This window comes from Chelonia mydas, chromosome 9 (genome assembly GCF_015237465.2).
Source record: "Chelonia mydas isolate rCheMyd1 chromosome 9, rCheMyd1.pri.v2, whole genome shotgun sequence".
In the NCBI taxonomy this organism is placed as follows: Eukaryota; Metazoa; Chordata; order Testudines; family Cheloniidae; genus Chelonia; species Chelonia mydas.
The window spans coordinates 100,392,381-100,407,908 of record NC_057855.1 but is presented as its reverse complement, the minus strand read 5'-3'; the positions used below and the strand labels follow the sequence as shown (position 1 = coordinate 100,407,908).

General features: G+C 50.9%; 1 protein-coding gene across 1 annotated transcript in view; it reads right to left on the bottom strand.

The window, feature by feature from the left end:
- DLG3 (discs large MAGUK scaffold protein 3) overlaps nt 1-15,528 on the bottom strand; it is a 177,184-nt gene that overhangs the window by 96,954 nt on the left and 64,702 nt on the right. Inside the window, 1 exon segment of the mRNA XM_043522989.1 lies at nt 1,236-1,289. Within this exon segment, the coding sequence (XP_043378924.1) occupies nt 1,236-1,289 (54 nt within the window).

Here is a 15,528-nt window from a genome sequence, read left to right as displayed (position 1 = left end):
GGACTCTGCATCAACGCAGATTGGTGCCAGCTGGGGCTGAGAGCAAGGCCTAGGCACCACCCGTAGCTGACCCTGCCAGACGGGAGCTAGCCACGCAGCCAGCAAGGAGAGAGAGGAGACTCACCCAAGTCCCCGCCAGATGCCAGGCGGGAGAGATGGTGTTGGAGGTAGCCCCGGGCTGAGATTTAAGACAAAGGTAAGTGGATGCATCAAGTAGCGCAGTTTCCCTCTCTCCGACTCAGCCCTGACCCACCCCCCAGCATGGTGCTGGCACACACTGGGCTCCGTGCGGAACTGGCGTTTGTGTCAGATCTAAAATGCTTTACTACAGAGGTGCCACCTGTGGACTACTGGCCCAGTGTGCAATACTCTGTCCTGATTTAGGGGACCAAGCAAAGCCCAGCACAAGGCATCTGCAGAGCTGCCCCCCGTGTTAAAGAGGAGGGTGGCTGCCATTTGTGGCCTCCTAAGACAACTAGGTGCAGGTGGCAGACGCCTGGCACACTGTCAATGCGTCTCTCTGCGGGGTGAAGTTTGACTGCCCCAGGCCTATGCAGCCAGCGCTGCAGGAGCCACGTATTCATCTCTCTGCCCTGTGCAGGGACATTGCTAAGTGTTCTGGCCAAACCCTTCCGCTGAATGGCAGGGGCAGGGCTGAAGTGGGTCAGTGAGGAAGCAGTCTCATGGGTCACCAGGTTAAACCCCCTGTCCAGTAAGATTCGCCTTTCTGGTTCCCCCACCACCAAGTATATATTCCCTTCCCCAGAATCTGCCCCCAGAGCTCATTCCCCACTCTTCCACCACCCCCAGGCTCTCTTCCTGGCCCTACCTTCCTGCTGCTAACACCCTCTGCACGGTCTCCACGGAGAGGACTTCCTTGATTTCCTCCTGCGGGCTTGTGCATTGGCCAATCACTCTGATCAGAGCTTTGCTTTCAGGCAATAGCTCCCCTAGTGATGCTGAGAAAGGCCACAATGGGGTGGATGGACAGAAGCAGCACTAAAGTGACCTTCCCTCAGCAAAGGAGCTGGGAACAGCTGGTGTGAGGTGTGCACAGAGAAGCAGCTCTACAGAGGCCAGCTCCCTCCCGATAATAGCCATGGCAGGATGAAGTGGTATCCCCTGGGCCCAGGTGCGTGGGGGATCCCAGGGAGTGGTATCCCCAGGGCCCAGGCAGGTAGTGTCAACATGTTAATTCTACAGAAAAAAAATGAAAATCCAAGCAGGAGACTTACAGAGATCCCTGGTTCCAAGGAGTCCGTGTTCACGATAATGGGAGCAGGGTTAGCCTGTTAGAGAGACGGAGACAAAACCCAGAGTATCACACAGCTGAACTATGGGTCCCAGTGCTCCCAGCCACCCTCTCCAAGATTTGCCCACACAACCACATGGTACTTAACAGAAGATCAAGACATGAAAGTAAGGCAGTGTTCTCTGGCACTCTCCCTCCACCACCCTATGCTCTCAGATACCCCACCCAGGCTGTGTCTCTGTTTGGGCCAGGTCTGACTGGAGGGGGCCTTGCAAGATTCTCACAGGCTTTCCAGGTGCCGCATCCAGCCCAGTAGCGTTCCTGCCCTTGGGGAGCCCAGGTGCTGTGGCACGGGAAGGGAAGGAAACAGGCCCCACCCCTAACCTCTAGCCCAACTCCAGAACAGGCTGTTCCTGCATCTCCAGCTAGTGGGAGCCTGGCAGCTGGGGAGAGGGAGAAAGGTACTTTTGGCTGATGTGGATAGGCACCAGTGGACTAAGCTCGGGGTAGGAGCTGGGAATAGCCAAGTTCCAGTCCCCATTCTACAGCAGATGCATCCTGTGACCTTCCCCTCGTCAGAACATGGGGCTGTAGGAGGCTGTGAGAATTAACTCAGTAATACGTGCACAGCACGCAGGAGCACACAGCCTGGCCAACATGCTCAGGGGGGCGGCAATTGCAGAAACTCTGGCATCAACATTCATTTCACAAATTGCAGTCCTGCCTGTTAAGAGCGTGTGGGCCTCTAATCCGGACCCACAGGTTCCCGTGCAGCCCTCACACCCAGGCATCAGTGGACATCTCACCCAGAACTACTGGAAGTGAGGGGCTAGCAGAACTCTGGCCCTCCCAGAGGCCCCAGCCACAAGGATCCTGACTGGCCCCACCATACCACGTTAGTCAGAAGGAGGCACAGGAAGCTGTCTGAGCAACGGAGAGACTTTCTGACCGGCCACTGCACTGCGCCCGACGCTTGTTTGAGCCTTGGATTCGGATTCTGGCTCTGACCCCTGCCTTGGCCTCTGGCTCTGACCATTAGGCCTGACCACTCCTGCGCCGATCCCTGGGCCAGCCTGTCCATGTCCCAGTCCTGACACTGCCTCCCTGGGTTTTCAGCTTCCTTTGAGCAGCCAACCAGCAGCTGACCACTCTGTCCCAGCACCCAGAAGATGAACACCATCGAGGGCCCCGGGATGGGCCATGGCATTTAATGATTTGGAGACAATGGAGAGGAGCTTCCATTTCCTCAAACCACTTGAGCTGCCCATAACTCCTCCGGGGCACCAGGTTTATATCCCCCAAACCGCCCCCCGCCCCGGCACTCGACAGCTATCCTCCCAAAGCACCACGCGGCCTCTCCCCCAGACAGCCCAGGAACGTCTCTCCTCCCCTCAGCCCCAGCTGGTTCCCCCCTCCCCACAGTCTGGGCTGTTCCTGGTTAGTGTCGCTGATCTGTGACCTCATGGCTGATACTTGGCGCCTTTCCAGGCTTTAGGGATCCTCTCTTCCCTAGACAAAGCTTCTCCAATCGCTGCAGCTCCCCTCGCTGGGTCTCCTCTGCGTCTGGCACAGTGTTTGACGGAGGATATTCTACACGTGTGCTGGAGAAAGGAGGCGGAGCAGGCCCGAGAGCTCCTGAGGCCAGGTGAGAGGGAGGGTGGTGATGAGAGGTAGCCACAGGTGCAGGAGTGTCTTTGTGTATCAATGACCTGGAGCATGGGCAGGTAGGGAAGCACATTTCCTGACACAAAGTCAGGCCGGGATGGCAATGACATTCAGAATGAGAATGGGGGCTGGGAAGGGACTGGTCCAGCCCCCGAGGATGGGAGGGGAATACAGACATCACCCAATGGCAGAAGATAAGAGAGAGCCGGGCGATGAGCACTGGAGAGGTGGGGAAGAGCACGTGATAAAGCCGCAACGGCTTGGGTGGTTAGAGAGTGAGATCTGTACTGAGAGATTCAAACGTTCCATCAGGCGCTTTCCATCCCCTCGAGACACATCAGGCATGAGCTTTTCATCTCTTTTCTCTGCCATGTGTATCAGGGAATCACCATCTTCCAGCCTTTGCTTGGGCTTGGAGTCTGGAATGAGCGCAGGTGAGAGACAGAGTGAAAACGGGACAAATCACACGACACAGCTACTGAGGTCTCTGCTGTAGGTCCACTTATGGGACCTGCCACCCCGGCCCCGGTGCTGATTCTATGTTCAGCCCTGCCGGAGAGCTGTCCAGCAGGAGACCCTCCCGAAGGACAGCAGCAGCGCCCGGCTGACGCCCAGCCTGCAAAAAGGAATTCTCCTCCTGCCCCTCCCACCCAGGCAGAACCTGCTACTGCCCCGGGCTCTTCCTCCCCGCAAACCGGTCTAGAGAGAAATGCAAGAACTGAGAGCGGCAGGAGGCACCAAGCGTATCCTCGCCACTGCAGCTCTGGGAATACACACGTACAATTGTCCCAAACACCTAGTAAACAATGAGCACGGCTTCACCTGGGCCAAAACCATTATGCCCATTAATTGGCTGATGACATTGAAATCCTTCCCATAGCTGAGCTAAATTATCTAGAGACAGGACCATGCTCTATCACACGGGGGATCAAAGGTTGGCTCCTCAACTCACTGTTTCTCTCCACAGTCAGGGCTGATGTGGAGACAGCATGCTCCCCCCACCCCTGAAATGATGCATCACTTGAATGGCCATTGCCGACCATAACTATCAACCACAGGGTTTTGTCCTTTGAAGCATCTGGCTAGATGGTCTGATTTGGTGAGGCAGTTCCTATGTTCCAGCCAGAAGCAGCGCCGAGGTGTTCCCAAGAGAGCTGCATTCAGCCCTCCGCCATCAGAAAGAAGCGGAGTTGATGAGGATTGCAAGGCAGTAAAGGGGAACAGCTCACAAGATCACTCACCCTCCAAACACAAGACAGATATTGTACAGAAGTATGGAGTTTAGAAAGTTCCTCCACACATTTGTGCCCCACCTAGGCCCCCTCCCTTCCTGACACTCACCTCAAGCACAGAAGAACAAAGCTACTGTACCAGATTCCCCTCCCTCTGTCTCTTCCAACACAGCATCTAACCAGCTGGGTTCTACCTGCGGCTGCTTGGTAACCTCCTCCTCCTCCTCCTCACTCCCCATAAACAGTGCTCTCAAGGATGCACCTCCTTCCTCTCCACTTCCAAGCAGGTTCAATAAGAACAGATGTTATCTTCCACCATAATTAATAAAAGTATTCAAAATAATGAATGGCCTAGAGGAGGATGATTGGGAGCCCATTTTCATACCATCTATGGAAGTGGTTTTCAACTTATTTATCACTGTGGGCCAGGCGGCAGGCCCAACCCTGGACCCCCACCATGTGGGGCCAGCCAGTGCCCCTGACCCTGGACTGTGGGAGGCTGGGCAACAGCCCCAGACCCCACAGGTCCGGCTGGCAACCCCGATCCCAGACCCTATAGGGCCAGCTGGCAGCCCCAAACCCCAGACCATGCAGGGCTGGGTGGCACCTCCGGACCCCAGACTTCTGCTGGGGGGGGGGGGGGGGCTGGGCAGCAGACCCGGACCCCTGCTGCGCCAGGCAGCCAGGAACCCGGACCCCACCATGTGGCCCGGCGGCTGTTAGCACACAGCTGGGCTACTAATTGGGCTGCATGTGGCCCATGGGCCGCAGGTTGAGAACTGCTGATCTATAGTCTCCCTTTCTCATAAGGGACAGGCAAGTGCAAAGTACTGTATTTAGAAAGGAAAAATCAAATACACAGATATCAAATGGGGAATAACTGGCTAGGCAGCCCCCAGCTAGCCCTGATATACCTGCAGCTAATGCCAGGCCTGGAGGGCAAGAAAAGGAGAGAGCTAGGCTCAGTTCAGGGCTGACTGGCACAGGGGCTGGATCTAGCCACCTCTCTCAGTGAGGGGAAGGATCACTAACCTGCCCACCCAGGCAGCCACCAAGGAGGAAGCCCTGTCCCCCCAGCCGTGGGAAACTCTGGAGGAGACCTAGGAGCCTCCAGCTCTGAGTGTAACTGAGAGGGTGAAGCCCAATGACATTGTGGGACTTGGCCTCACCACTGACGGAGCCTGGGACCATGATGAGGTACCACTCCAGACTCACGGGAAGCAACCTACAGGAACGGGCCATCCAACTAAGAGGACTAGAGGGGCTATGCCCCAAACCAAACAGACTGGTAGGAAGTAGCCCAGGGCAGCGAATTTAGACTCCCTGCTGAGAGGGCTAACAAACTTAGGAACCAGGGTCAGAACCCAGTGGAGAGGGAGGCCCCGGGTCTCCCTACCTCCCCACCAGCCTTAGAAACAGGCCCCACAACCAAGTAGGGAGTTGGGAGCCATGCACGCTAAGCACTAGGCTGTCCATCCCTCCAGGCTGGCTGTTACAGAGCCGTACTGCAGAAAAGTATCTGGGGGGTTTACAGCAGATCAAAGTGAAAACGAGTCAACAATGTTATTCTGTTGCAGAAAAGGCAAATGAAATTATGGGCTGTATTAACAGAAGTCTCATACGTAAGACATGGGAGGTAATTGTTCCACTCTACGCAGCACCAGCGAGGCCGCAGCTGGAGTACTCTGTCCAGTTTGGGGCAACATATGTTAAGAAAGATGTGGACAAGCTGGAGTGAGTCCAGAAAAGAGCAACAAAAATGATAAAATGTTTAGCAGCCCTGACCTGTAAGGAAAAGTTGAAAGAATTCGACATGTATATTCTAGAGAAGAGAAGACTGAGGGCAGGACATGATAGGAGTCTACAAATATGTTAAGGGTTGTTACAAGGAGGGCAGCGATCAACTGGTCTCCATGTCCACTGCGGGTAGGACAAGAAGTAATTGGTTGAGTTTGCAGCAAGGGAGATTTAGGTTTGCCTTAGGAAAAACTTTCTAACTTTAAGAATAGTTAAGTACTAGACAAAGTTATCTAGGCAGGTTGTGGAATCCCCGTTGCTGGAATTTTTAAGAAATGGGTAGACAAGAACTTGTCAGGGATGGTCTAGGTATACTTAATCCTGCCTCAACGCAGGGGGTTGGACTAGACGGCTTCTTGAGGTCCCTTCCATCCCTACATTTCTGTGGCTCTATAACAGAACAACAAGAGGACACTCAATGACATTTGAAAAGTGGCAAACTAAAACAAGGAAATATTTTCCACACAGTGCACAATCATATGGAACTCATTGCCACAAGGTAGCACTGAGGCCAAGAGTTTAGCAGAATTCCAAAAATGTTGCACGTTTGTATGGATAAAAAAAACCCTGCTAGAGTTGGAATACTAAAAAAAAAAAAAAAAAGAGTTCTGGACGGGATATAAACCCTTCTACTTTAGGTCATCAGAAAGCCTCTAAGTAGTGGAGAGTAGGAGAAAATTCAAACTTACGAGCTCGATGCAAGAATTATTGGATGAGTTTCTCTGGCCTGTGTTATGCAGGAGGTCAGGCTAGATGATCCTACTAGACCTTTCTGGTGTTAAAACCTATTAATCTATAAAGCTTGCCCTGGTGACAGATTATCCCATTACTACCTACTGCTGGGTTTCTGGTACCTATCTCTGAAACCTCTGGTCCCAGCCACTGGCAGAGGACCACGAGTGTGATCCAGCTTGCCAATTTTGATTTTTTCATGTCTGACCTGTTTGAATTTCTGAATTTTTAACTCTCCTTGCACTGTAGGTGGGGGAACTGGGAATCAACAAGCTGGGGGTTCTGGTCTTACCCAGAAGGATTCTGATGACAGAATGAAGCAGGAGATGGTTAATTTGACGAATTCACTGATGCATTCTCATCTCTCCTGCTGCCATAACTACAGGCTACAGAAGGACAGACTTTGACGAGGGCTAATTCTCCTTAGATCAGGCAAACACAACCGCTTTCAAATGCCCCTGCTGAACTCCACCCACACGTAAAGCAGTGTCACACTTAAGGTGCAATGTCTTGGGAACTAGGAGGCTTAGAAGCAAGAGCTGTGTCCCCACCTCAAAGCTCCCCTTTCTGGCACTATGGAGCGCTCATATCGGACCCTGATAAGTTGTGAGGTAGCGTATCTTAAACCCAACACTGGGCTAGGTCTGAATATTGCATGCCCGTGGTCCCAGACCAGTACAATTTTGGGAGAAAATTCCACATTTCTCAGTAAAAAGAAAACACTTTTATAGCTGGTGGTTAAAAAGCAATGGTGGCTGTTTGAAATTGCTCAGAGGTTTGAAATGCTAGAGGCCATCTCGTCGGAGAGGGACTGGTGGCAGAGTGCAGAGGAACTGGTGAAAGGTAAATGCAATTTATCACATGGCACCCTGAAGTATTGTATGGCGATTACCACCGATAGCACCTGTCCTGCAGAAGGATCACAAAGCACCAGATGTGGCGGTAAAGTCACAGAAGCTTTTAATACCAGCCAATGTCCCCTGGGATGCCCCATCACAGTCCCTTTGCTCCATTACTAATCCCACAAATCATGGCCTCCCTGAGCCTTGCTACACATTGTCTAGCCTGCTCACTGCGTTTCTGTTCTCCATGCAATGAGCATCCGTCCCAGTCATTCCACGCGATTGCTTTTTATATTTGAAAATACTGCTGGGAGCGCAATTTCCCACATGGGATCCAGGAGAACAGTAATGTAAGTGGCTGCTTAAAACAAAGCCACATCCCGGCAAAAGGAATTCAGACCAGGAAATCCCTGTTTGTCTCCTGTTGGGAGTGACTCCAGGAAGCGGAGTATTATGGGAGAGGTGTTTAGATACGAGTCACTAGTGACTTTGCACTTGCAGGGATCCCTACGTTTGTATCTTGCCCATGTTTTTCGGAAAGTCTGACAAGCCCAAGAGCAGGTTTATAGATGAACTGATTGTCTTCCCCCTTTACAGACGCTGGGCCCTCCAGAAGCAGCACAACCCTGGTATTCTATGATGATTCTAAAGGAGGGGCAGGAACGTCATTATTGTTTGCTAGGCAGCAAGAAGATGCTGGTGAATTGACTTTTTCCTTGTCTGTGTGGAGTTTTAGTAGTTTCTGCCTTAGGGTGAACGTCATGGTCCCGTGAAGAGAGGAGAGGGAAAGAGAGCAGTGCACTCAGATCACATTCAATGGGGCTGTCAGAACTCTTCCGTCGAAAACACCCAATCATATTATTATTGTTTACTGAGCCCTGCCATCATGCTTGGGGCGGTACAAATGGAAGTGGCAGCCCTGGCCCTACAAAGCTCACCATCTTGGGCAGGCACAAACCAAGCAGTGTAGACACATGGCTGAACACCCACAAATCCACTGACATCCACGGGCGCTGAAGGTGCTCAGCACCCTTGAATATCAGGCCAAGAGCCTGTGTCCATTGCCAGTCTGAGTTTGAGGTGCTGCAGGAGTCTCACAGGGCTCACTGCGGGGCTTCATGGGAAATGTGAGGTAAGGAGGGAGGGAAGGAGGGAGGGAGAGGTCGCCTGACGTGAGAAGAGTCTGTCCCAAGCTAAAGGAAAGCCGGCACAAAGCCAACGTGGGCGAAGGCTGCAGAGGGAGAGGCTAGCTGAGGGGCTTGGACAGAGCAAAGGAAATGAGCAGGGATACCGACAGGGTGGAGTTGTGCAGGGTCTGGACGGTGGGATGAAACCCTTGAATGTGATCTGCATGGAGGGATTCAGGGGGTGTGGATGTGGCCGGAGTGAAGGTGAGGAAAACGAGGCCTGGCGGGGAGAACGGGGAGGCTGGAAGTTACAGCAGTCAAGGCGAGAAGGAGCCAAGGCACGAACAAGCTTCGGGCAGTAGGGATGCAGAGGGAAGGCCAGACTTCCCTGGCACCGGAGCTCCAGCAGGAGTAGGCTGCCAGCAGCCCCGGCAGTCTGTGGTGCAGGGTGGGAAAGATCTTCACACTGTGCCGAGGCATCTGCAGGCCAGAGCACCCAACACTGGCACTGATGGGAGCTAGCACCGGACCCAGCCCTCAAGTAACAATGGAAGAAGCAGCCAGTGACTGCCCAATCACCGATGGTCTGGACGGGTCTGGCGCCCTACCGATCTCCCTGGGATGCAGATTAGGTTAGGACCCAGTTGCTGCCAGGATGAACTAAAGCAAGAACTTCTGCCAGCAGGGGAGACTGCAGGTTTGGGTGGAAGAGGTGTGAAATTTGTGTTCCTCCTTCTAATAGCTCTCAACTATTCCTCACAGTAACCCCAAACCTACCCCAGGCCATACAGACATGCCAGGCTGCCATTTATTAGGTGTGAAGTCAGGAACCTGACCTTACGGGATAGAAATGATCATGTTTATTGACATTGTGGTTGTGCCTATTGGCCCCAGTCAGCACTTGGGGGGCTACACACAGAAGAGTTTCCAGGATAATCCCACATCTTTTCCAGCTTTTTCCTTGGCTGGTTTTTACCATGCATTTCCTTTGGAGTCCTCATCACTCATTCCTACATTGGCAAGCTGATCGCCATTCGTCCCCAATTAGAAGCCCCTCCATTCCGATTCTGGACCCTCGTGAGACGCAACGCTTCTTTAGTTCTTCATCCTTCTCAAAATTTCTGTCAAACGCTGCTGTTGCTCTCTTCACACCAACAAGTTGTGAGGTACAACAGCACAGCTGGTTAGGAGCTCGTGGCAGCCAGGCCCAAGGAGGGCAGGGGACTGAGTACACAGAGACCTGTTTGCCTTCCAAAATGCAGCCAAAGATCATGCCGGCTGGCCAGGTATAATAAGGGGCAGGAGTTTGTCCATTTCAGTTATATTGCAAGGAGGTGGCTGCTCCCTTTGGCACAAAGGCCTAGTACAAGTCACACTCTTTGGAAGTTTACACTACTACTATTCCTCTGCTCCTGTGCTGTTGTGGTCAGTTCCTGAGCCAACATTCAGGATATGTAAAAACAGGCTTTTCCAAAGCCCTAGGCCCATAGAAGTGTTCCAGTGACAAGAAAATGGGAATCTGGGTTATTTTTAAAAATAACCCACTGACCTTTCCCTTCCAGTGTGGTTTGATGGCTGCAGTCTCTCAGACAGGCTCTTTAACAGACTCGCATGCCCTGTCGCTCAGGCACAGAGTGACACACGCGCACACTGACCAAGGGCCACATCTGTAGCTTTGGGCTAGTGCATGAAAAACAAGAAGTTAAATGAAAATAGGCGAGTCAGTTTGGTAGTTTCTGCATCTCCCTCCGTTTGAATGAGCCACACGCAGAGGGAAAGGCCAATCGGACTTTTCAATGTCTTTACTAGTAACCCCTGAGAAGATTACAAAGTAACAGACAAGTAAATGGTTTTTCAAATAGCTGATGAAGCTGTGTGTCCTTTCAAAGCATGATGCCTGGAATCTCAGAGTGGGGAGAGAGGCTCAGTGACAATCCCATCCACACTGAGGAATGGGCCACAAGCAATCCCTCTGGTGCCCACTGCCACAGGACAAGCTTCTACACAAATGTACAAACTTTTTAAAAACTGCCAGCTTGAAAGGCGCTAGATTGTCAGACACTGACTGGGAAATGGACAGGCAACTGCACGGGCGTGTCAGCGCCACAGGGGTGCACAGAAAGCAGATTCATGGAAACCCTGTTCTGTTGGCAGGCCACCTCCACAGAAGCACAGTGTCCTGCCACAGGTGGGGAAGTGTCTCACGATTTAAATTCATTAGTTTCCCAGGAGTCTCTGGGAAACAGCACAGCAAGCTGGCTTACCATTAGCAGGATTCACCCTAGTCCGGACTGAGTTCTCATCTGTTTCTCTCCAGCCTCTGCTGAAGCTTTTCATGGAGAATGCTTTTCCCACCACCCAATCTGCTTGCTGTGCTATGAACAAGTTCTGTAGGATGCCAAGAAGCATTCGCTCTTATCATGCCTGGGACGAAGACATTCCTCCATGGTGAGCTGAGTGAGAGCCAGGAAGGTGCGACTTGCAGATCAGAAGGCAGAACAACAATCCTTCCAGCTCCTTCCTTTGGAGCGTAGATGTGTGTGCAGTTATTTTGGGAGTATATCTGAACTTTTGGGGCAGAGCTAACTCAGGTCCTGCTTCTCTTTACACTAGAGATACATTTACCTGGATCTGATCTAAGACTTGGCACCACTGGGAGGGCTTGTCTGGATCCATTAGTCCCCTTTCTAGGTTAAGTGCAATACCTCCTACCATTAGATAGGGGGTGATGCTGCTACCTTCAGATCAGAGGCCTGGAGTTTGAATGTGGAAGGTGCTACAGGATGCCTGTGTATAACGAAGCCCATGATAGCATAATCCTCAGTGTTCTAATTCAGTTTGCACTGATGTTCTCTCCGGGTCTCTGAATGTCACTCTACATATCAGAAGAAGATATTCTGGTTTCTTCCTCCTGCACGGGGCTCTGTTTGAAGGGATTCCAAGCTGTCCTGGCTCAGCCTTTATGGAGCACTCCAAAGGCTGGTCACCGTGCCTTACTGTCAAAGGTCTGGCAGGATTCTCACCCGCCATGTCCAATGTGACAGAGCAGATTTTCTTCCTCTTTCTAATCCCGGGAGATTGCAGAAGAAAAGGAGAAATCTGTATTTCTCCAGTGGGGTAGAAAGGAACTCCTATCATATGCCTTCAGACTGCCCAGTGCTCACATCTATCAGTCTAACCTTTGGGAGAATGCAGATTTATATACCATTTCTAAGCATTTGTCTGGCTGGTGACCTAGAAAAGCTGCTTTTATAAGGCTTCCATGAAGAGATGATGTATAGTTCCTCTTTCATGCTGAGATGGGCTCCCTACAGTCCCAGCTCACATTCTTGCCATTCGCCGGGCTTCTTGTTAAGTCTGCACTGCACTCTTGCTTCGGCACACTTTCTGCTCTTTCCACTCTCCACTCTGGTTGGGACCAGGCCATTTCTTGCAGCTCTCTGGAGCTGCCTTTTATTACCTGCATCGTCTCTTTATAGGACAGTTGGAGAGGACAGAGCAACTGTCTGCATTTGTCTGAGGTGTGCAAACTCCAAAGAGAGAGAGGGAGTTTAGGGAGCCCACGGAGCTGAACTAGGAGGAATGGCATGAAACTGAGCAAAGGAAAAATCTAAGCTGAACGTCGGGACATTTTCCAAGCAGTGAGTGGGCAATAAGGCTGTAGGACAGTCCTGCAGCAAAGTGCGGGAAGCCCCATCTCATGACTGGGCTCAACCAAAACTCCATTTGTTTTGTTTTTTCCCCCTTGGGTCTGACAAAAGTGATCCCAGGCCGAGGCCATTTAAAACATTTCCCGAAGATAAAGGGGTGACGCCTGCAGTGGTAAAGAAATGCCACCAGCTTGACTGCAAAACCACACACAACCCACCCCAACCCCAGTGAGTCGGAAGAGGAGCCAGCAGCCAAGCCCTATACCCACGGCGAGGCCGGAAATTGTAGGAGAAGCCATGGAAGGGAGGAGAAGAGATAGGCCATGAAGTTCCAACACAGGGGTCTGGTCTTTGCAAACCCCTGCTTGCTGCTAAGCAGCACTCCAGCTGCTCTCTGTATGTGACCACACGCGGAGCGCTGTTGCTGGACTGGGAGCACAGCCACCCACCCGCTTAGGGTGTGCCTACATGGCAGTCGGGGATCTGACTAAAGCTAGCACACATATTCCTATGCCAGCTGCAATCCATCTAGTGCCATGAAAACTAGCGGGGAAGACAGAGTGGTGCAGACATCAATCTGCGCGGTCCAGCCTGCCTGGAAACTTACTTACAGGCCTAGCCCATGCCAGAGCCCACACTGCCGAGCCTTCACCACTAGACATACCCTTACTCAACCAGAGACTGTCCTCCTCTTCACCGTCCCTTGATACTTTTCCCCTGTGACACTGGACACAGGCAACAAACTTACTGGAGCAAGGACTGCTTTTTGGTCTGTGTCTGTACAGTGCCTGTCACCATGGGGCTCCTAGGTCTTACCGCAATACACACAAGTAACAAAAACAATAGACACATCCAACCGCCCCAGCTTTCCTAACGTACAGCTTTCATGCCAGGAGTCAGATTTCACAACCTAGCAAACTCTGCACTATGGTCAGCCACTCTGAATCTGAACCTTAAGCCGGAGACACCTTTGCACTTAGGCTGCATACACTCTGCTGCATAAATCATTGTGGACCTAGTTTTAAACATCCCCAGGTGTGTGCAAAACCGTGAAACATACAAGGCTTAAAACATCCCCAGTTGCAAGGATTCTTGGCTGGGATGCTGAGATATGCAGGGTTTAACATTCACTAGCAGTGACACAGAGCTCCATGCTTTTCCATGTTCACTCTGGGGGCTTTTAGGGACTAGCAGAGACTCTTACCCAGCAGAATAGGGCAGACAGGAAGCTTTCCCAGGCAAAAGCAATCAGCTTCTGAAGCCTATAAGTTTTCATTTAAAAACAATTAAGGCAATTAGGTTTGAACATGAAAGTTAGGCACGTTGCTCCATATTCAAGCCTCTAAACCCAATTTTTATAGGTGTTATGTACTCACAGATCCTTTTTGTCCTGACAGTTACCCCCTAAAATTGACTCTTTCCCACAACAAGAACATTTAGTGCCACCTGAACCCTTGTGTGAGAGTGTTTCTCCCTTAAAAACAAACAGACAGATACAGAAAGAAAGGGAATATGGGAGGTTGTTTAAAGGACGATTTGCCTGATCTTTGGAGTTTCAAATATTAAATTTCTTTTCTGTTTTGCTTTGTGTTGTGTATTGAATAGTTACTGAACATTAAGAAGCATTTCTTGGGTGCTGTAAAAGCAAACCACCTCCTTGGTAACAGAACCTCAAATCCAAATGATTGTTCACAGAAGGGTAAAACAAAGAAGTAACAAAAAGGGGAACTTTATGCTGATAGCATCTGAATAGCCCTGTTTAATCCTCACTTGAGGCAGCCTTGGCATTTTTCACCCTCACACACTCCTCGGGATCGTAGGCGTCAAGTAAACTTTTTGATGTTCTAACTTTACATTTCAGATTGAGATGCTTGGGTTTGTTAACTGTGTATTAAGGTTTTTTTACCCCTTAAATTACTGGTCTGTATTTGACAGGTTTCAGAGTAACAGCCGTGTTAGTCTGTATTCGTAAAAAGAAAAGGAGTACTTGTGGCACCTTAGAGACTAACCAGTTTATTTGAGCATGAGCTTTCGTGAGCTACAGCTCACTTCATCGGATGCATAGCATATCGTGGAAACTGCAGAAGACATTATATACACACAGAGACCATGAAACAAAACTTCCTCCCACCCCACTCTCCTGCTGGTAACAGCTTATCTAAAGTGATCATCAAGTAGGGCCATTTCCAGCACAAATCCAGGTTTTCTCACCCTTCCCCCCCCCCCACCCCCACACACATACAAACTCACTCTCCTGCTGGTAATAGCCCATCCCTCTTTGAAACCTCTCTTTATAATGCGCATGATAATCAAGGTGGGTCATTTCCAGCACTAATCCAGGTTTTCGCACACCCCCCCCCCACACACACCCCACTCTCCTGCTGGCAATAGCTCATCCACACTGACCACTCTCCTTACAATGTGCACAGCAATCAAGGTGGGCCATTTCCAGCATAAATCCAAGTTTAACCAGAACGTCTTGGGGGGGGTTTGTAGGAAAAAAACAAGGGGAGATAGGCTACCTTGCATAATGACTTAGCCACTCCCTGTATTTATAACCATAGCTCCAACTTCGCATCTATTTTTCTTAACCGTGGGTTTATATATAACCATCATTTGATTTTACACAGCACTTTCCACCTATGGCTCTCAGATCACTGTACAGTGAAGGTATGATCCCTGTAGTACAGATGGGGAAGCTGAGGCACAAGGAAATGATGTGACTTGCCCAAGACCACCCACCAGGTCACTGCAGAACTCGGAATAGAATCCAGGTTTCCTTCCTCCTAGTCCAATGCTTTATCCACTCAAACACACTGACTCCCTGCAAATCACTGCTTCCCTGAGGTGTGGCTAAACACGTCCATATATTATCACACACGCCGTATATTTTACATTTTATAAAAAAACCCACTTTCAGAGTTAAGGGTCTATTTTACTACACTTTTGGATGCTTCTCCTTTGCCATGTGGGAGCCATGATGGCCCTGGCCTATCTATGTGGCCCTCTGGGTGGTTCCTGTCTGCAGTGATTTGAGCAGCTTCTCTTTCTTGCTTGGTTACCCTGGGTTTAGCTGCCTGCCTGTTACAAGGGCTCTGTGCTGTGTCAGTGTGCAGCTTCTGCAAGCCAAGTTGGGCAACCCTCCGAGCTTGTCAATCACATGTGCCAGCCACCCACCCACCCACCGGTGTCTGGGAATCAGACCTTCCTCAGTCGGCAGGCTTTGTACCT